Source organism: Fomitopsis serialis (genome assembly GCF_022376445.1).
Source record: "Fomitopsis serialis strain Sig1Antser10 chromosome Unknown B0H18scaffold_93, whole genome shotgun sequence".
Classification (NCBI taxonomy): Eukaryota; Fungi; Basidiomycota; class Agaricomycetes; order Polyporales; family Fomitopsidaceae; genus Fomitopsis; species Fomitopsis serialis.
The window spans coordinates 136,149-156,727 of NW_025955053.1; the positions used below are offsets into that span (position 1 = coordinate 136,149).

General features: G+C 54.5%; 5 protein-coding genes across 5 annotated transcripts; 2 read left to right on the plus strand and 3 right to left on the minus strand.

Moving 5' to 3' along the window:
* Nucleotides 1-945: 945 nt before the first annotated feature.
* Nucleotides 946-1,756, minus strand: B0H18DRAFT_1032596 (uncharacterized protein). Its single transcript, XM_048030132.1, has 2 exons — nt 1,263-1,756; nt 946-1,182 (listed from the first exon to the last, which is right to left on the minus strand). Exons 1-2 carry the CDS (start codon nt 1,468-1,470, stop codon nt 1,013-1,015), a joined length of 378 nt encoding a protein of 125 aa, XP_047888770.1. The 5' UTR covers nt 1,471-1,756; the 3' UTR covers nt 946-1,012.
* On the minus strand, nt 1,757-8,917 carry B0H18DRAFT_913064 (ketoacyl-synt-domain-containing protein). Its single transcript, XM_048041568.1, has 18 exons — nt 8,828-8,917; nt 8,628-8,761; nt 8,330-8,576; nt 8,070-8,275; nt 7,924-8,007; nt 7,785-7,869; nt 7,578-7,725; nt 7,424-7,520; nt 6,813-7,372; nt 5,553-6,766; nt 5,340-5,501; nt 5,035-5,288; nt 4,781-4,980; nt 4,505-4,728; nt 3,278-4,453; nt 2,832-3,229; nt 2,595-2,770; nt 1,757-2,546 (listed from the first exon to the last, which is right to left on the minus strand). The coding sequence occupies exons 1-18, from the start codon at nt 8,858-8,860 to the stop codon at nt 2,098-2,100; spliced, it is 5,847 nt and encodes a 1,948-aa protein (XP_047888771.1). The 5' UTR covers nt 8,861-8,917; the 3' UTR covers nt 1,757-2,097.
* A 622-nt stretch (nt 8,918-9,539) lies between these two features.
* B0H18DRAFT_1086928 (major facilitator superfamily domain-containing protein) lies at nt 9,540-11,477 on the minus strand (the record flags this gene model as incomplete). The annotated part of the gene is made up of 10 exons (XM_048032114.1): nt 9,540-9,620; nt 9,701-9,818; nt 9,975-10,188; nt 10,235-10,285; nt 10,341-10,375; nt 10,440-10,674; nt 10,773-10,939; nt 11,017-11,157; nt 11,206-11,267; nt 11,316-11,477. 10 exons carry the CDS (start codon nt 11,475-11,477, stop codon nt 9,540-9,542), a joined length of 1,266 nt encoding a protein of 421 aa, XP_047888772.1.
* Nucleotides 11,478-12,903: 1,426 nt separating this feature from the next.
* B0H18DRAFT_1199914 (GroES-like protein) lies at nt 12,904-14,257 on the plus strand (the record flags this gene model as incomplete). Its single annotated transcript, XM_048036111.1, has 7 exons — nt 12,904-12,957; nt 13,018-13,120; nt 13,181-13,421; nt 13,470-13,579; nt 13,635-13,720; nt 13,759-13,948; nt 14,010-14,257. The coding sequence occupies 7 exons, from the start codon at nt 12,904-12,906 to the stop codon at nt 14,255-14,257; spliced, it is 1,032 nt and encodes a 343-aa protein (XP_047888773.1).
* Nucleotides 14,258-19,704: 5,447 nt separating this feature from the next.
* Nucleotides 19,705-20,072, plus strand: B0H18DRAFT_1214355 (uncharacterized protein; the record flags this gene model as incomplete). The annotated part of the gene is made up of 4 exons (XM_048036571.1): nt 19,705-19,729; nt 19,779-19,869; nt 19,929-20,010; nt 20,061-20,072. The coding sequence occupies exons 2-4, from the start codon at nt 19,799-19,801 to the stop codon at nt 20,070-20,072; spliced, it is 165 nt and encodes a 54-aa protein (XP_047888774.1). The 5' UTR covers nt 19,705-19,729; nt 19,779-19,798.
* Nucleotides 20,073-20,579: the final 507 nt, after the last annotated feature.

Below are 20,579 nucleotides of genomic sequence, written 5' to 3' on the forward strand. Positions count from 1 at the left end.
GACGAAGCCCTCTAATGAGCTGGAGATTGTGCGCGGAAGACGATTCAAACATTCACACGAACCGGCATGCGCAGTCTCCGTTCCATATTAACAACATTGTTACTAACATCATACATGGCATAACAGCCTCAGCATGATCTCATACTTACCGGTCTCATATTGGTGTCGTATCATAGCTTTGCGAGGCTTGGCGCTCCGTCTGTGCTCCGTGTGGCGCGAAGGTTAGCACCAGAAGGCACCAGAGGACAACCAGAAGATCCTGTTTATCGGAGGGGACTAACCTTGTACTCATCCACTCCGAGTCCGTACTCTCACTCAACTCTCAATAACCTCCATACGGCAGTACAGTAGAGTCGGGATTGGGGCCTAGTTCAAGTTGAACTTGGGGTACATAATAACATATGACCGAGGGTATTCCTGTTGTGATATTCCGGGTATGTCAGCGGGTGGCACGGAGCGCGGACTGTAGCAGTACATACGTAAGCAGGTCCACTGGGTGTGTGGGCTGTTGGAGGAATCATCGGCACCACCCGACCCATGTCGTCTTGCACAGCGTGTGGTTGGGCAGTAGACTCGTTACATACGAGGTCTTCTTTGTCGGCCAGGCCACACGTCAATGCCTGAGATCTGAGACTTTGCTGAAAACGGGCAGAGGTCGTTGGGCCTTTGTACAAATCTGTCTGACCTCAGACATACTCGTCGAACGACGATCGCCAAGGCCAAAATTTGCGATTGGCGAATCCTGTGACTCTAACAAGCATGGCTAAAGGATGTAGACAAATTGAGAACCCGAAAGCCATAAATTATCATGCGAGATGCAGAGCATATAATACGACCGTGTGCCCGGAGACCGATTGAAGTCTGAACGGGTACATAAACCAAGAAGCTATCTGTGCGTGCATAAGCGCAGAACCGAATCCACAGCAGCTCCACTCACCGATATCAATAACATACGACCAGATCTCCATCCAACATCCGCCAACATCCCCCCCTCCCCTTGCGAACCGCTACCTCACAGCTCGCCTGTCAGATTCCGCGTCGCCCATCCTGCGACCGTGCTGGGGTCGGACTCCTGCCCCAAGAAATAGTACGTGGTACGCTGCGTCACATACACCGCCGACTGGGGCGCGTACTTGTACAGGCCCGTCAGGGCGAGGACCGCAATCGAGTACAGGATGATGACTGTCGCAAGCCTCCGTCAGTTTCGTCTTGTCAGCGACCCCGGGTATATATACGTCGGGCGAAAGCAGATGGAGGCTCACTCATCAGTATCTTCTCCCACGTCTCGAGCAGACAGAGCCCCAGCGTCGTCTCCAAGAGCATGCGCTTCCGCCAGAGGAACGCGCTGACAGTGTTCGTTGGCGGGCGGTACGGGATCGTGATCCCGAAGATGGCAGCGAGCGTCGTAGGCACGCGCCGCCACGTCTCGGGGGACATTGCTGGCGTCGAGGTGGACGAGAGCATCTTCATGATTGGGAAGTATAGGTGCTGAGGTGCAGGCGTCGACTGCCGGGGGTTATTAAGACAGGTCCTGAGAACGAGCTGAATTAGAATGGGGTCGTGTCCTCGTGAAGACCTTGCTAGAAATAGGTGGCGATTACAGCAACAAGCGTATGTTCGAAAGCAGGAAAATGGGCAAGAAGTAGTATGTTAGGTGCGCGTATGGGCCGCCCCCGCTAACGACGACGAAGACGAAGACGAGAAAGATGTCGATGAGGAGTTTCGGACGCGGACGCACGAACTTGAAGGTCGCCCGAGTCCGATCGGCAATATCCGAGGGACCCGAGTACTTATGTGAATCTGATTCTTGCGGCCATCAGCAGTGCCTCCCTGACAAAACGGGACGGTGCACCGGTTTCTCAATCTATCTATGTACGTCTGTCGATAATGTGTATACTGACAATGACTAGTAAGTAGTACTCAGGAAACATGTACGCGTACTACAAACAATGTGAGTCGTACATTCGTCCATACCACGACATCAGTTCAAACATGCTCAAGGACCACAGTAACTACCTCTACCTTTCCCGAGGCGTTGTGGAGCTCCGAATTCTCAGCAAGTTACCAGCCGCTTTAGGCCTACTACGGGTTCAGCGCTCAGCAATCGGCCATCTCGGTCACGACGCTTGCAGACTCGGGGTCGGGAGTGGTTGCACTCTGTGATTCTTCACGGAGCTGCTCGAGATCAGCAAGCGTGACGTCGGCCAGAAGCTGAAGCTGCGAGATGGCTAGGTATGGTTCCAGAGCATGGGACAGGGCCATCGCCGACAGAGAGTCTAAGCCGTAAGACGTGAGAGGCACGTCAGAAGACAAGTCCTCGTGGTCTATGTCAAGCGCATCACAAATGATGTTGCCCAAATCGCGCTCCAAGTCTTTAGAGGAGTTCTGGTCGGTGTCTGACTGGGATTCTTTGACCACGAGGTGGTCGTAAAGTGGGGAAGACCCATTCTTGCTCTGGACGAGGCTCCAGTCACAATCTGGGATGTATTGCCAGACAGGTCCTTCACGCATTTTCAGCAATGCGTCGCCGATGCACTCGCAGAGTGCTATGAGTTTCTCGTCAGATTTGGCCTAGGTCATTGTCAATGTTAGACGATGTAACTTGCCTTCGCACGTCATGGCCCAGGCGCTGAGGTGCCTAAAACGCGACCATTTTGTACTGTCGGTAGCGGCCAGGGTGAGGGACCCCCCGGTATCGTTGATCATTGGTGGAACGATGGTCGCAGCGTTCTTGTATTGCCTCGTCAACCCTGTCAAAGCGGTATTTGCGCTGCAGTGACGAGGTCAGTATGGTTTCGCAACGCGACCGAGTCACGAAGCTGCTAACATACCTGGCGTAATTGGTTTGCCCAGCATTTCCCAACAGCCCCGCGACAGACGAGAAGGCGAGCACGAAGTCCAGCGAATCAATATCGATGACCTTCTCCAAGGCATGGAAGGCACCCAATTTTGCGGTGAAAGAGGCTTCAAATGTATCCGACGTTTGTGTGGCGAATGTACGGTCGATCAGGTTGGTCGTCATGAGCATGCACCCACCAAGCGGTTTCTGGATCGACTTTACTAACTTCCTTGTTTCCTCGACCGACGATGCGTCGATGGCCTCCGTACGTAGCACCAAGTCATCCCGTGATCGCAGGTAAGCGAGAACCCTCAAAGCGATGAATTCGTCTTTCGTCGCGAGTTTGGCCGTCCCTGAGCGAGAGGTGAGGACGATCTCACGCGCCCCGTTCTACGACGTACGTTAGTCTCACATTTGAGTTTGTGTATGTTCACATACCTGATACATCCAATACGCAACGGGTAGCCCCAATCCTCCGATGCCTCCGATCAAAATATACACCTTGTCAGGAGCGAAGATGGTGTCCACAAAGCATACGTCTGTTGGTCGTACTATGTCCAGCGCATCGATGGGAGGAGTGAAGACTTCTGTGAAGCTAGTAGGGTTCGACAACGCGAGCTTCAACGCATCCCCTATAGCCCACGGGTCCTCGGCCAGAATTCTCCCGACCCCAGTGCTGCGGTCATCCCATTGGAATACCTTGCCTGGTTGCAGCCGGTGCACCGTCCTGTCGATGTCGCTGGCATTCGCTTCCTCTCTCCCCGAAACCATGTATTTCGGCTGCCGAGATAGTGCGCTCCTGGTCTCCGAGATGCCGGCCTGCGACGGCAAGCGTACGACGTGCAGTCCGCGGCTCTCGTATAGCTGGCACAGAACGCGCCCGAGCCCTGTGTCCGAGTGCGTTACGAGGATGCATTCGCCCTCCAGACGCGAGGGGTCGCTGAATCTGGCGGACCCGATGGCAAGCACAGCTAGAGCTGCGCCGAGCACATGAGGACCCCGAGTGACATCGGGAATGTCCGACATCTGCAAGAGGCTCCCGCGGTGAGCAATGAGGAAGTTGGAGAGGGGCCCAAGTGTAATTCCAACATAGACATTTGGTAAGCCGTCCACGCGTCCGATGAACGCTCGGCATGAGGAGATATTGGACGACCAGCCTAGGACACGGACCAGAACATGGCCTGGAGGTACCATCGGGTGAGAAACCTGCGAGAGGGTAGAGTGCTGATACGTCCATAGCGCTCCGGGGTCAAAAGACACGAGTTTCCTCGGCGCGGGCGATGATACGACCATGGGAGCACGCACTGAGCCATCCTCATGTACCGACATTTCTTCCTCTGCCAGCGGATGAGCACAGAGAGACTGTGCTGTCTCCTCGTATTCTCCAAGAGGCCATGTCGCGGGGAAAATGACGCAGAACACCTGCCACGATCGGTATTCCTTACGGAGAGACCTAGTGAAGCCGAGAACCGCGTCGCCGTCCGTACCTTTGGATGCGATGAAGCAGAGGGACTCTCTGTAGGACGGGTTCAAAGAGAGGATTTTTTGCTGAAGTCTCATCTCATGTCCTCGGTGGTACTGGAAGATTAGGATTAGAAGCTCAGTGCTCCCGTCCTTGGATAACTGTGGCGGTTCCCCTATGAGTATAGCACAAGAGGCGAGGACGCAATTACATACCCCGTCGACGATCATGGTCGTCTTCATATTTGACCCGTTGTCGCCCGACTCTGAAGAAATGGAGAGATGTATATCGAGTTGGCGATGGGCCATATCATATCGATGTTGGACTATCAATGGTGTTCGCCCGTGAGCTGCTACCTCGAGGGCATCTATGGTGCATAGCGTCTGGCCGCGTTCGTTCATGAGCTTGAAGTCGTAAGTGAGCGACTCTAAAGCAGTGTCAGGACGCAAGCATCAAATTGCGGTATGAAGGCGTCTTACCAGGCATCCATTTGACAAAGACTGCATGAGCGTAGATCTTCTCAGGCATCCCTTGAGCAAGCGCGTCATGGATAACTAGCGTCCCCAACTTTGATGGCAGATAGTAGTGACCGTGAGCGACGGCCCCAGTAATCAACGGATGCACTGCAACCTGCAGCGCAGCATCTAAAATTGCAGGATGCAGTCGGTAGTCCGAGAGACTGAAGACAAGGTGTAAGAATTTGATGAGCAGGCACCAGACGCCGTCCACCTACTTGTCGAGATCGTCTCCTGCACCGCGAATTTCTATCAGAAATTCCTCCAGCCCAGATGCGTCAACCCCATGATAGCAGGATAGCACTCTCCTGTACGTGGTCCCGTAGTTGGCAAATGAACGAAGATTATCATAAAAACTCTTCGTCTCCATCATCTTCAGGCGTGCACGTATGTCGTTGATGGCCACTGGAGACGCATCTCCATCGAGTTCGCTTTCCATCGAGAGATAGCCTGTCGCATGTACACGATCGTACTACCGAGAAATGTGAACTTCTCTGGGGATGATGAGAAATGACGGACTCACAGTCGGTGGCCACGTATTGACAAAATCTGCCGCAGGTGCACTGTGGACGCTCCACTGCGAATCTTCAAGTCTCACGTCAATGGGCGTCGGACGTTCGGACGAAAGCGACAGGACCGAGTGGAATTGTATGTTCCAGAGCTTCTTCGCGCCAAATTCGAGTGCCTGTGGGGTACCAGTCAGCCGATCTTCCCGAGCGATACAGAATGCGCATACCATTTCCAGGAATCCCGCTGCGGGCATGATAGGTTCATTCTGTATGATGTGGTCCGCTAGCCCAGGATGCGTCTGTGTGTTGATTCGCAGTTGAGGGTAGTTCAATGGGCCATGACGCATCTGTCTTTGGCGGGTGATCTCAAATGTCGAAGCTGTATATGGGACCTCCTTCCGCGCGAATGGATATGGAGGTATGTTTGCACTTGCGTTCTCTGCCATACCAAACAGCACATCCATATTCACTCGCGAGTAGCCCGCGCAGACTAGTCGCCCGACACAGTCCAAGAGCTGCATCGGCTCGCCGACGCCTGCAGTCCTGGATCGTTTCATCGGGCTCAGTACTGTCGTACCGTGCCCCGAGATCGCGGTGATATACCCCGACAGGACGGGATGGGGGCCCAGCTCCACGAAAATCGACTGCGGGTGCCTAGTGTGAATGGCGTTTATAGCGGGCTCGAACATTACCGGCCCAAGCGTATTATCCCAGAAGTAGCGGGCGTCGTAGGGCGTGTTCAATATGCCGCCAGTAAGAGACGAGAACGTCTCCACTTTCGTCGGTACGACTGCGTACTTCTTGAACACCTCCCCAACCCGCTCCTCGTAATCTGCCTGGCAGATAGCCATCATTGACGAGTGTACGGGTATCCGCGTTCGTAGCTGGGTCGCCAGAATACCAGCCGCCTTTGCCCGCGCCACTGCAGACGCGATGTGCTTTGCAGAACCGGACAGTGTGATGGCGTTCGGAGCGTTGTAACAGCCAACCTCCAGGGCAGCGGGTCCCAGCTCCGCGACGACGTCAGCGATGGTTTCCTCAGCCAGCGCTGCAGAGCATGCTACAGCTGCCATAGCTCCATCGTGTCCCTCCAGTGCCTCCATCGCTCGGCCCCTTGCAATTGAGAGCTCGACTGTCATTGCCTTGGATGCCGCACCCGACGCATACACGACGGCCGTCTCGCCTGCAGAGTGTCCGATCACTACATCCGGCTTGACGCCGATGAAAGCTAGAGCTTCCATGAGCGCAATTTGCAGGATCGTTAGCGCAGGTAAGGTAATGGAGATTGGCCAGACGTCTCCCAAGGTGTCAGGTACATCGGATTCGCCGAAGAGGCCCACGTCTGCGATAAGCGACTTGCCAGTCACGCTTGCGTAGACTGCGTCGAGCTCCACCACAGTATCATGGAATGGAACGCATGTCCTGAATAGCTCGCGACCCACTGTACAATAATCAGCTTGGTCGGTGGCATAATTCAATGAACTTACTGTTCCAGTGTTGGGGGCCCTGCCCAGGGAACACAAACACGATCTCCGGTGCTGTTTTCGGGGTGAGAGCCGGCTCCGAGAAGCGAGGGGTTTGTCCGTCTGGAGTAACAGCATACGCTTTCCAGAGCATTGACCGCGCTCGCCGACCGAGTGCACGGTCCATGTCCTTGTGGTCCTGCTCCGCCGTGAGGGCCTTGAGTGATTCGCCGACAGCAGAAGCGGACCGTGGTGATAGGCCGCCTATGATCAAGAGCGACGGGATCACCGAACTCTGATACGCCCACAACTGCGGAGTGCCATCAACGTCGGGCGCGTGAGCTTCAATAACGCAGTGGCCGTTGGCGCCGCCAATACCGGAGCTCGACATCGCGATGAGCGCACGGCCAGAAGGAGAGCGGATGCTAAGCTTCTCCGGAGTTACAGGAACGCGCATGTTATGCTCCGTCCACTTGATGGCAGGGTTCGGGATGGTGCAGTTGACAGTGGGCGGGATCACACCATGCTCGATGATGTGGCAAACCTTGCATAGAGACGATAGGAATGCAGTGATCTCCGTGTGGCTACAGCAATGGTGAGTACCTTGATGATGTGCATGTCAATACGAGACGTACCCAATATTGCCCTTTACGCTGCCAACAAGCAGCTCATCATCTCTCCCAAACTGTACACCGACCCAGTTCGCCTCCGTGGGGTCCCCAGACGCAGTACCTAGGCGAGAGAGCGCGTGTCACGAAACAAATTCAGTGAAAAATACGGCAGATATACCTGTTGCGTGTAGCTCGACAAAGTCTATTTCTCGCGGAGACCGCTGCGCCTGAGCGAACGCACGTAACATAGCATTCTGCTGCGCCAATGCGACTGGTGCATTCACGGGGGCCAGCGAGCCGGAAGAATTGATGCAGGTTCCGAGAATCTATGTATTTATGATGTCAGTGGAAGTCAAAGTCCGAGTCTACCGGCGGAGTGACGCACTGTAGCATAAATCCTGTCTCGATCACGGAGCGCCGCGTCGAGAGGCTTGAGCACGATAGAGACGGCACCCTCACCTCGCCCGAATCTATAGGGTAACCTCATGTGAGGAGACATTCATAACTGAAAGAATGAGCTTCACCCGTTGGCAGTTGCATCGAAAGGTTTGCATTTCCCGTCGGGAGACAGAATGCCGCCCTGTGTGTACAACAGCCACTCCGTGAACCTACGCAATACAGGTCAAATGTCCTGTCAGATTCGAGGAAGAATGTCCCTGTGCATGCTGACCTGTGGTTGAGCTGACAGCCGCCCACAACTGCCGCTTCGCACTCGCCATTCCGTAACGCTTGAACCCCGAGGTGGGTGGCATATAAGGTTGAGCTACATGCCGTATCAAGAGGCATAGTTGGACCGCGGAGATCGAGATGATACGAGACACGGTTCGCGACCATCGCTGGGCCGCCTGAAAACGCCCCGCGAGCTTCCACGTCATCCTGGTAGAGTGGGATTCAGAGAGTAGCGAGAACCTCTCACACTAAATCACTCACATGTCCGGATACGGAAAACATGTCATGAGCCACAGCAGACATGTAGCAGCCGACATCCCGACCTCTGTAGTCGATACTCGAGTCAAGTAAGGCTAGGAACGTCGTTTCTATGAGCTTTCTTGTGCCCAGGCTCATCAGCCTGGCATCCTTGCTCGTGATACCGAACTCGATCGGATCGAAGAGGCCTATGTCCTTGAGGAATGCGCCTGTATCGGCGCCCACCTGGCCGGAAGCGGTTCCCTTGAGACTGAAGCATTATGAATATAAGTGCCAAACAAAATATGATTGACAAGCTCACGTGTGCATGTTGAAGCGGTCTGCAGGCATCTTCTCGTACGCCTCTCCGCCTTGCAATAGGAAGTCATAAAACGAGTTGTAGTCCAAGTTCGACTCGCTCCAGTCACCACTCGGGAGTTCTGCAGCAATTCCAACCTGTACATAGAGCAAGGATTTGCCTCAGTGGGACTTCGAGATCAAAGTATCTTTGTGATCACTCACAATGGCGATAGGAGGCGATTTGTTCGAAAACATCCTAACAGCAATTTCCGATGCGATCTCTGGTCTATGTGGAGTATCACTGCAGAGAATGCTCGTGAGCAGTGCTGAATGCCAATGAGTCGAGTATACTTATACTCTTGGTGTGAGGATCATGTACTGCAGGGTGTGCTGACGAAGTGTACATTGTTGACGCAGGTCTCGCTGTATCAGTATCAAAGATCGACCGTCAAGCAACGTGAGATAAATGAGAAGACCACAATCAAATGATTATTGATGGCGGAAAGCAAAAGATGATAGAAGCAGAACAGTTTGTCAGTCACTTCGTTTGATAGAACACTGCACACAGGCCGACATTCAGTGTCACCGACGTGACAGTTGTTTATGGCGTGCGTACCGCTCGCAATACGCGCAGTACGAGCATAAGTCCCCCGCGGTTCGCGGGCCAGGGGCGTGAGTACGCATGTCAAGATGACATATGTGATCCCGCTGGTTTATGTGCCAATTTCGCATGCGCCGAGGCACCCTCAGTAGGTGGCAGAAGCGGCACAGGTATGGGAAAGCCTGGACACAATCCACTGGCATGATAGTTAGCAATGCACATACTCGGATCAGGGACTGGAATCTCGATTCACAGGCGGCGGAAATCAACCCTGTGCATAAGCCACACTCTTGCAGTCGGTCTACCCACAACATCTCAAGGAGCGACATCCGACTACACGTGCTGCGACCCTTTTGCTCGGGCGACCAGGCTCCGCGCTACGATTAAGCACGACGCCCCGGCAAACATGATAACCTGTAGGCCGTGATCAGCGCTCAACACCCGTGTCCAGCGGAACCAGCTGCCTGTCAGAAGCTCAATACAAGGGCACTCACCGAATTGAACACGATTGGCTTGTACCACCGGCCGCCCTCGTCGAAGAGCGCGCCAGCGATGGGTGTCCCAGTCAACATGGCAAACGACGTTACAAAATACCCGAGTCCAAGACGGATCCTGTTCTGAGATCAGCCGAGCCCGTGAAAGAGAGCATGGTTAAGATGACGCACCCGATCTCATGCAGACCCTTGGCAAGCGTCGCCGCGCCGGAGCATAAGTGAGATCACTGCGAAAGAGGATGAGAGTAGGGTCAGAAGAAAAGGAGGAATGGACGCACTTGCTCCCGAGAAGAACCCATACAGAATCGAGAACACGATGACAGCCCCGGTGGATGTGACGCCGAACATGGCGAGTACGAGCGCGCTTGTGATGACTGCCACAGGCGCGAGAACGTTGAACGGGCCGACGCGGTCTGCAAGCATGTTCGGAAGGGTGCGCCCGAAGATCGAGGCAGCATTGAGAATGGCGATCTGTATGACAGTCACTTCTGGGAAGCGGACATATGGGGCCAAACCGAACTTACGGTATAGAACGCCAGCGTCCCGAGAGCCTGTGCAGGTTCACCCATAGCTGGAGGTAGAAATCTGGAATACCAAGGGTCGGTCAATTGAGGACACCGCAGAGGTCGTGCCTACTCACACGGGAAGAACATCCCCCAAAGTACGAGAAACAACCTGCGTAGCCGGCACCTCTCAGTACTCTAGTCTGCACGCACAAGTGAGGGCCACACAGGGACACGTACCCGAACGCAAATAACCAGTACGGCCCGTCCGTCTAATTGCTTTCATGTCAGGTTTGGGCCCTGGTCCACGCTTCCTAGCGCTCGGTAAGCGAGTCGTCATTACCGCATTTGCTATGGCGAGCAGGCCGAGAGTAAGGAACGCGGTCGCACGTACTCCCCACGCGAAACCAGCACTGCCATTCACAAGCTTGTTCAGCATGATAGGGTAGATTAGACCGCCGACGCCAGAGCCTAGGGAAGAATGCCCTGCATCAGTGACCTTTGAACGTAGGAGAGTAAAGAGTTCGCCGGGGAGAGGCGAAAGTGCTCGAGGAACGCAAACGGCTCACCGGTCATGACAATGCCCATTGCGAGCGAGCGGCGCACGCGCCAGTGATGCGTTTGCACAGACATAGCCGGGACAAGCATCAAGCCGCTCCCGATGCCCATGCCAATGCCCTGGGAGAGCACGAGTTGATAGTATTTGTGCGGATTCGCGAGTGAGAGCATGAACATGCTGCCAAGTTCTCGAATTATGAGTACGTAATCCTCGGAAAAGAGACTGGGATAGGCGCGTCAGACTACCAGACGTACCAGAATACGTAGAGAATGCTGCCGGAGCCTACGACATAATGGAAGTAACCTTGATCGAAGAAGAGTTTACCCGCAGGAAGGCCCACGACGACGACATGAAAATCAAGCGTCTCAATGACAGTAAGGCCATTGCGCGCGCACCTGTAAAGACCCAATCCAGCTGATGTTCGACGCAGACGATGCGCCTACATATAGTCCTGAAACACCCCGAACGAGTTGGAGTAGCCGAAGGTGGTTGTGCAATCAGGAACCTTCACAATGGTCAGCGATAGAAGACGTGCACTATAAAGACAGAAAACGTACCCTCCGAGGACAGAGAGCCATGCCTGAAGACCGCCATCCGGGATGTTAATCGCTGGTGGCGCAGCTACAACTTCGATGACGACCGAACCGGGTGGCGTAGATTCGTCTTTCGTTGCTAGTTCAACCTCAGACAGTGGACCCATGGGCCTGTCAGACATTGGTCTAAGCTGCGTAGGTATGATGCGTGACGGTAGTAGATAGGACCACTTGAGGCGTGCGCACGATTTATACAACACATAAGTCGAACGAGGCTCGAGCAGAAGTGGACCGGGAACGCCGGACGCTGTGCAAATACAAGACGCTTGCCGGCTTGTATGGCCTGCAACGGAGAGTACTCGAACCCTTAACTTAAGGTTCGACAATGCGGTTGCTCAACTAAGTCTTCAGGAATTTGTGACAGGAGACTGTGACCGAGACATGCCGACATTACGGAAGAATTGAAGCGCGGATGAGGCTGTCCAGTAGATCTCTGCAGGGTGCCAGGAACGTATCAAGCACATCAGTATCGCGCATGCGGTACCATACACAGAAGACACTCACCAGTTCCACGCCAAAGACACGCTTGCACACACTCGGCAGAGTGGTATTCTTGAGAGTGGCAGCCAAGACCTCCGCTGATGAGTCGATGCAGCCTCAAGTCCGCAGCGTGGTTCTGTGTCCTTGCATCTGGCTTGTGTGTCAGTGATTCAACTATGCCCTCAAGCAAAGCACGAATCAGTAGTCCATATCTGGACCCGGTACGTCTGTCAGATTTGGGGAAGTTCCAAACACTCACCAGGACGTATTCTATGATCATCATAAGGCCGATCTATTCCACTGCCATTTGATTCGTGTCACCGTGAGTGCAGCAGCCAAGAAGGACCCGAATGGCAATGCTGGCTGCTGCTGGAAGTGAACCAAAATTTGTGGTCGATTGAGGTTCAAGGCAAGCTCGAGTTCAACGTTAACGCTGTCCTCAGCCACACCGGCAGATACCGGATGTCAAGTTTCCTTATATAATCTAACTGTCATCATGACTTACACGAGCGTAACAACCTAATAGTACCATACTTTGGCCATACTCAAGGTTAAAGCTTAAAGGCGCAGTAAGTTGTCGCTACGTATACACCTCTGGGTCGAATTGACGAAGAGACAACGTAACAGATTGACACCTGGCTTCGTGTGTGAAGTACTGGTGCGCGGTTCAGGTTGTGCGGGCCCCCGGATGTGCCGAACATGTTCCCAACTGTGCATTCGTCCACGCTGTCACTCCTCGGCGCAGTGGGAGTTCGTGTGGTGAATCTGACCTCCTCCGGCTTCCTCCACACTATCGCCAGTCCGAGATATCGACTTGTGACTGACTAAGCCACCCGCCGCGGTCCAAGGGATTTGAAGTAATGGTATGTCACAGGCTCAGGGCTAGATGCGATATCCGTGCGTTGTCACACGCAGTACCTAGTAATACTGTAAGCTTACAACGGTGTGTACAGCGGCGGGGGAGGGATGAGCCCAATCATGGATCTGCCAACACTGATACATTGTTCAGGACGGATTAGTGCTTTTATGGCGCGGGACGCAGCCAAGTGGTAGCCCGTATCTCAGGCAATGGACGGACATACTCCCATCCCAGCCACGATGAAGGCCGTTGTTGTCCAGAAGGCAAGTCCCCATTCTGTCGAATGTCGTCTCGAAAAAAGCTCAACCCCGTAACACCGCCAGGGAAAGAAGGCCGTTGTGCAGGACCACCCGGTCCCCACCCTCGGCGACGATGACATCCTCGTGAAGGTTGTCGCTGTCGCACAAAATCCGGCAGACTGGAGATGTAAGTCTTCAGTCCTCTACCTGCATGTCCGTCGCTGATCGGAATCTCATCCGTCGCCAGTCGTCGACGTTGTGCAGAATGCGGGGACGGTCCTCGGGTGCGACTGGTCTGGGCACGTCGTGCAGCAGGGCAAGAACGTCACATTTCCGGAGCTCGGCATGCACGTCGCCGGTTTCGCGATGGGAGGTACTTATGTCGACGGCGGCGCGTACTCGGAGTACGTCAAGACCCCCGCGGTGCTTGCGTGGATCGTTCCGGAGGGGACTCTGAGCCATGAACAGGCTGCAACCGTCAGCGTGGGGTATGTCGTCTGTAGTTCATCATCCCCGGTGTGATTACGCAATTTCAGGCTTTTCACGGCAGTACAATGCTTGTACCATCCACAGCGTCTAGCGCTCGTAGAGCCACCGGAGAAGGCGGACGGCACCGAATGGGTATTCGTGCATGGGGAAGTTGTGCGTCTGACTGGTTAAATCGTTCTATCCCAGTACATTCCTGACTATGTTTTGTCAAGCTTCGGTGGGCCAATATACCATTCAGCTTGCACGCCTCTCAGGATACAAGGTTGTCACGACTGCGTCTCCCAAAAACTTCGACCTCGTCAAGGCTCTGGGGCAGATGCGGTGTATGACTACAAGAGCGCCGACGTCGTCGACGCCATAAAAAAGGTGACGGAAAATGGCGTGCGCTATGCGGTTGACACTCAGAGCACGAAGGAGACCCAAGAGCTCTGTGCACGCTGCATGGGAGCCAACGGAGGGAAGCTCATCCTAATGTTCCCGCCGACGTTCAAGGCTAAGAAGCTCCGCAAAGACGTGGAATTCATCCGTGCGTATCTCAGTTGATTAGGCGGTGACTGAAGCACGCCGACTGACATCCAATGGGGTAGACACTTTGTTGTATACCGCGTTCGGCCGCCCTTTTTCGCTCGGTCCGCAGGCGAAGTACGCCGTGCAGCCCAATGACAAGGCGCAAATCGCGGCATTCATGAAGAAGATGCCCCAGCTCCTGCGCGATGATTGTATCGTGACGAATCGCATAAAGCTGTGGGAGGGCGGGCTGCAGGCGATACCCGAAGGTTTGCAGTACATGAGGGAAGGGAAAGTTAGTGCGGAGAAGATCGTTTACCATTTGTGATCTGGATCCTGACCTGACAATAATATTCACGATCTTGAATTGGGTAGAGATGACCGGGGCGTCAGATGTGCGGGGAACCTGCGGAAAGTGAAGGATGTGTCTACGTCCAGCTAAATTCGCAATGTTTTACAATATCTTGAAGCGGTCCGTCGTAGCACCAGGGAGGTTACTGTCGGCATGTTTGCGCGCACTAGCGGAAACCCGTGCTCCGCTACGGACTGGAGGTTATCAATGATTGCATGCCAGTAGTGCTATGCGCGCTGAAGAGGTACGAAGGCCACTCCAAGTCAGCCGCCTCCTTCGGCCGCACGGGGAGTCAGCTTCAAAGCTATACTACACAACAGTCATATGCCAGTACTGCTGTGCGCGAAGACGTATACGTTGTACGCAAAGGCCACTCAGCCACCTCCCTTCGGGAGTCGGCTTCGTGGCCTCATCGAGCATTTTTCTGCTTGCAATAGTTTAGTCAACATTGATGTAAGTACGGATTCCATAGCACGTTTACGATCAAGTCGTCTTTTATCCAAACTATGGCTAGTGCTAGTGAACGGGGCCAGGATGGGCACGGGTAGCACCGCGGGAGCGCAGGGCGCATACCGCACCCGCGACCCGCGACCTACGCACCCATACCCTGCCCGGGTTCACCGCCGGTGTCGACAGTGGACCGCTGGTTGACTTACCTCGGCAGTATCTGCGCGGGTTTGGGCTTGTTGCCTGCACCCGCCGTCCTCCCCGTCCTCCGTCTTCGCCCCTCACGCGCCATCCTCACGCACTCCCGCCTGCTCGCTGTACCCACGGCGCCCTCGTCGGCTGTGTTGGCATGCGGGGCACCCTGTGCGTTCGCAGTCGGCGCATTGCGCATGCCCCGACCCTGCCATTCGCTCACGCTCGCGCAGTCCCTTCGTCGGCGGGGCTTGCGTGCTCGCCCTGCGAGTTCGCGGTCGCCATGCGTGTGTCATCGTCCGGTCGTGTGCCCGCTCGCCCGTCCACTCGTCTGCCTGCGTGCGCGTTCATCGGCCGTGTCTGCGTACTGGGCATTCGCCCTCCATGCTCGCGGTCGGTGTGCTGCGCGTGCGCCGGCCTGCCCAACAACGTCGCCGTTGCTGGTCTTTTGCTCAGCGCGTGGGGTCTGCCCACCATCCGCTCGCTCGCGTCCACACCCACTCGGTTCCGCACTCACCCTCCACCCATTCTCCTCCTGCTCGCCGCTATGCTCGCACCTGTGGTCCGCTCATCGGCCGCGCATGCACAGGGGACCTCTGCCCTGCGCGCTAGTGGTTGGTGGTGTTGCCGTGCGCCCACCGTCTACTCGCCCTTGCGCGTTCTTCGCTCACACGCGGCGGGTGGTCCGTTCATCGGTCGTGTTTGCGTGACGTGCATTCGCCCGGTGCGCTCTGACGTGCGCGCCGTCACCCGCCGTGCTTCACGTCGCCGCGCCCTGTGACTGCAGTCAGCGCGCTCGCTCGCGTGCGTCTGCACTCACCTTTCCCCGATGCCCTTCTTTAGCTCTCGCGCACACCATCCGTTCGTCGGCTGTGTCTGCACGCAGGGCATTGGCCCTGCATGCTCGTGGTCGTTGTGCGTCTTGTGCCTGTACTGTTGAAGTTTGTGTTGCTGCACGTCACGCCCGCCAGCCCCTCGCTCTCGCCCTCGCTGTGCATGTCGTGGCCCACTTGTCTGCCCGCTCGCATGCCTGCGTTCGCCTTCGTCGGCCGCGTCTGCGTGCACTGGGTGTTCGCCACCACGCTCACGGGCGGCGGTGGACGTGTGCGCTGTCGCCTGCCGCCCGCCCGCTCTCTCGCCCGCCCGCTCTCCCGCCCGCCCGCTCGCTCTCCCGCCCATCCACTTGCTTGCACATCCGATTGCCCGTCCACGTGTGCCCACCTGCGCACCAGCTCGCCCGCCTGTCCACTGGCTCCATGCGCGTTCGTCGGCCGTGTCTGCGTGCTGGGCATTCGCCCGGCGCGCTCGCGCTCGGCGTGCGCATCGCGTTTCATGTCACCACGGCGACTGCACCCTGGGAAGGTCAACTCCGGTGCTTCAGACCACTGGGAAGAAAGACGTACATTCTGCCTACTTCCTCTAATCTGTATGTGGGAGCCTGCATCTCGGATGACCTAGCCTGCTTGTGTGTCCTGTCATCCGGTCGCTCAAGCGCTCACTAAGAGGATAGTACAGTGTGAGAATATGACTGGCATACCTTGGCCTTCACTGCAATCCCTAGTCGGGCTCATCATCTCCTGCGCTTGACGATCCTCACGCCGACGCGCACTCCATGGAGTATTGACAGGCGGTGGTATAGCTGCCATTTGTGCCGAGTTATTGTGGCGAAGGCGGGCAAAGGACGGCAGTGTAGCGGCATAAGTAAATTCAAGCCATCTGCATGGATATGGGATATGGAAAAAGTGTCCGCTGTGCAGAACATGTGGAGCGAGGGCCTCCGAGCTTGCAGAGGAGGAACGCGCAGTGGCTGAGGGCGCCGCGTCAGACTCAAGAGGTCGGGCAGCGCTCGGTGTTCGTCTCTCAGCCAATGAGATGTCATCTTTGTCTCGTCCAATTGTCTGCCGTGTGAAAATTATCGACGCCTCTTGTAGAGTAGATGCTAGTCTCCCCAGGCAGACGTAGAAGCGCATGCGGGATACTGATAAGATCAGATTTATGTCATTCACAGAGTAGCATCCTTAGACCATGCTGAATCAAATCAGGGTTCGGATCCGATTCGCAAGACTCAGTGTGACGGGCCACATCCTCGTGTCACAGTAAGTAAATAGGTGAAGGGCCGTGAAGCCCGAGCCTGACGTGTACTGTGATCTCAGGTATCCTCTCACAGGCCTGCAGGAAGCGCATTCATACTGCTTTGCAAGATCAGTGATCGCAGAACGCACACACAGTACACAGAATGAATACACCTCGCATTGGTGACACACGCTGTTCCGGCGCGCATGGAGCTTACGTAGCGACAGGATCAAAAATAGCGTGGTACTTATTGAGAACCGACTCTATACACACTGGCGTCCTTGACTCAGTGACAGCCTTCGATGGGACATCTTCAGACACTCAATCCGCGACAGTCGATCCCTGCATCTGCAGAACAGAATAGAAGTTGAGCGCCCATCGCTCGTCGGCCGTTTTTCGGGAATCAGGATTACGACGGTAATGAAAGACTGGTGCGGCCCATACAACTTCACACTCGACGTGCTGAGCTGAGATCGATTGTGGAACTTATCAGGGTCGCGGGGAACACGATACCAAGGTTCAGAGGCAGAAAGAAGAGATAATGAGTGATGCAGTGATGAGACGAAGTGACAGCGAGCGACTGAACTGACATTGTACGAGTATCCTCGTATCCTTGAGACGCAGCGCTGTACGGACATCGTGATTATCCTGTCAGTGAGCGAGGCGCTTCTCCGTGCCTACTGGTTTTTCAAGCAGCCGATAAGTATCGTAAAAATAGTCAGTACGGATGAGCGCAGACGCTCCACGGCGTCCTCTTCATCAGGCGGCCCGAGAGGTATGAACAGACTCACCGGACAAGGGTGTCGCTATCACGGGTTCCCGGGTCACAACAAAATGTTCGACCCGACTTGTGAAGCTTGATGAATGTCAGGCTGTTTAGATCGCGGACTGTTTTGATCGCAGACAACACGTCGGCCGTCTGCACAAAATCTGGGTCCTTGTTAATTGAATCATGAATGGCCCAGCTTAAGACTCCGTTCTGCAGACCATCGTATATTCGGTGAGAATCTGTACACGTCAACGTCATGGATGTTCTGCCTGACACTCACCGCGACAGCGTGGTGGGTTTTCCAAAGCACTGCGAAGCCTGAAGATTGATGCACACATCTATCATTCCGGAATGAATGAAAAAGAACGAATAGACGGACCCTGAGTACACCGCCGAACAGCCTGTAAGGCAGTGGCATATAGTATTGGCTGCGCATGCCTTCCCGCGGCCAGGTCTCAACCACCTTGACTTCTGGCATAAGATGGCGGCGCATTCACGGCAAGTTCGTCGGCAAGTTGGCAGTCAACACGCTGCTCCGATTGTTATCCTGCGGTGTGTTCACCCAGGCTCGGGACTATGATATCCTGAGCCAACGCAGACTTCAACATGTACCTGGAGGATGCTCAGGTATGTGAAACGTTACATACACGTTAGGAGATGATAGCGACTCCAGTTGATGATTTGACGGTGATGCCTTCAAACCTCCTGAGAATGGTGATGGATGAGTAGATGCGGGCAAAGGGCATAGCCAAGAATTATGAAGTCGAATGACTGCGCTGACCTTCTATAGCGTGGGCGATCGCAATGCATATCATGGGACCATGTCAGCATGTCGGGCCTTGATCATAGTACGCTGATAGTGCCTTGTAGCCTGAGATCGCCAGTACAATGCAGCGAGCAACGTTCCGATACACCCTAGGACCCTGCATTTGGGTCAAAGCGTTCAATGATGCGATTCACAGGATGAACTCACTACCCGGGGATTATCCTGACCGTTATGTAACAGGTCCGGAAAGCTCGGAGAGCCCTCCCAGGGTCTCGCGGAACGAGACCCTCGGTGGCAGTGACTATTGTTCACGGACCTCTCCAACTGCCATCGAAGAGATAGGAAATATGATGATAGAAGGCAGTGGTGATAAGCTGAGGCCGCAGTATAACAATCGGCGATACTGTCGATCATGTCATCGACGGCCATCCTCCCAGACTGCGACTCGGACAGCTTCCGCGTGAGGAGGGTCCAGCGAGCTCCACTGGCAGGGTACGATGATGCAGAAGATGGCACAGCAGTCCGGTTTGATAAGGCGTTATGAGACACCGGATGTTTTTCATTGAGTATGTGCTCACCAGACATCGAATTCTGAGGGTGTTTGGCTTCTGTCAACGACATGCCTGAGACCACCGACTCGGAGTTACGAGACTCGGTACATGACTTGCTTATGACGGTGAAAATTGAGCATTTCAGCTGGAATATTCTCCCGGATGCCTCAGGACTCTAGCTGTGAGAGAGAACTTGACGAATCCCAGGACGGTGTGCGTAAGATCAGTAGAAACATCAATAATAGACCACTAGCTCCACCAGCGCTCGACCTTCCTCGAGCATCGGCGTCTAAATGATTTGCCTCATATGGTAACTCCGAGGCTCGGTCACGCCCGTCATTATGGATGATTCTCTGAATTGCCCACCGGACTGAATGATCCCCTCCTCCTCCACGACGTACCATCATTGATACTTGAGGCTTCACTATCTGATTCTCAGACATCCTGAGCTTCTCAATCGCAACATTGATGAGACTGGACTGCGCAGAAGAGCATGGATTCCCGTCGGAGTGCCTCAATGGTATCGTAGTACTTTGTCCGAGTCGTGGTAAGTACGACCGGCCAGTCTGGTGGCAGGTCGTTGGGTGTAATTCGTGATGGCGAGAAAAAAAGTCAACTTGTGTTATAAAGCTTGGACATCGTATCTTTGTGTATGTGATATCCCGAAGTTGCGCTTTTGAGTTGTTCATCCTGCTTCAGCCTCAACCATTCCGCGGAGTATGTCTACCCTACAACTCGATTTGAACCCTACTGTGGGTAGTGTATTCATTGGCGCGCTGTTCTCCGCATTGTGAGTCTTTCTCTGGTACTGCCTTGTCAGGGACTCGAACTGATTCGTTGCACTGGCAGGTTCTACGGCTCGACATTGGCTCAAGTTGCGTATTATTCCTGGAACTATCTGCGCCGCGACAGACTACTCGTGAAGATACTCGTGCGTTTTGTATTTGTCACGACGTAGTATAACCCTGATTTTAACCTAAGTGGACCCTCTAGGTTTTTTCAACTTTGTTGGTGCGAGGGCTTGACACTCGGTAGCACGGGACTGACTAGGTCGATAAGGGCACTCGACACGGCCATAACCATCTCGGACGTCGGCGTATGTGGTCTCCAGACATCTTAATGGCCTGTCGGATGCTAAGCGAGGTTATGAATATGGCAGATTACATGGTCTTTCGTCGTCCAGGGCCATGGGCAGCTACTTGCCCTTATCGTCGTGCCGAAGTACTTCGTTTCTGTTCACGCTGTCTGCTTCCTTCTAATGTAGAGTTCAATTCAGATTGTATGCAGTGAGTTTTTCAATCTCTCATTGGAGGTTCAGCCGGCGGACATAAATCAAATCCGACACATAGGTGCAATATGCGATGTTGGTGCGGATACTCCTTGAAGAATTGAATAAACATAACCTACGACTGATAATCCGCCCAGCGCGCGACTATATGCATCGTGCAAATGTATTCAAATCCACAAGCTCTAGAAATTCCGTGAAGACTGACTCGTATC

Excerpts from the sequence above, each read along its gene's own strand:
- B0H18DRAFT_913064 (XM_048041568.1), bottom strand. The coding sequence starts at position 8,860 with ATGTTTTCGAACAAATCGCCTCCTATCGCCATT. Across the intron at positions 8,762-8,827 it reads AATCGCCTCCTATCGCCATT|GTTGGAATTGCTGCAGAACT; the intron begins GTGAGTGATCAC and ends CTCTATGTACAG. Across the intron at positions 4,454-4,504 it reads TCGACGGGGTATGTAATTGC|GACGGGAGCACTGAGCTTCT; the intron begins GTCCTCGCCTCT and ends CAGTTATCCAAG.
- B0H18DRAFT_1032596 (XM_048030132.1), bottom strand. The coding sequence starts at position 1,470 with ATGAAGATGCTCTCGTCCACCTCGACGCCAGCAATGTCCCCCGAGACG. Across the intron at positions 1,183-1,262 it reads GTGGGAGAAGATACTGATGA|TCATCATCCTGTACTCGATT; the intron begins GTGAGCCTCCAT and ends GGCTTGCGACAG.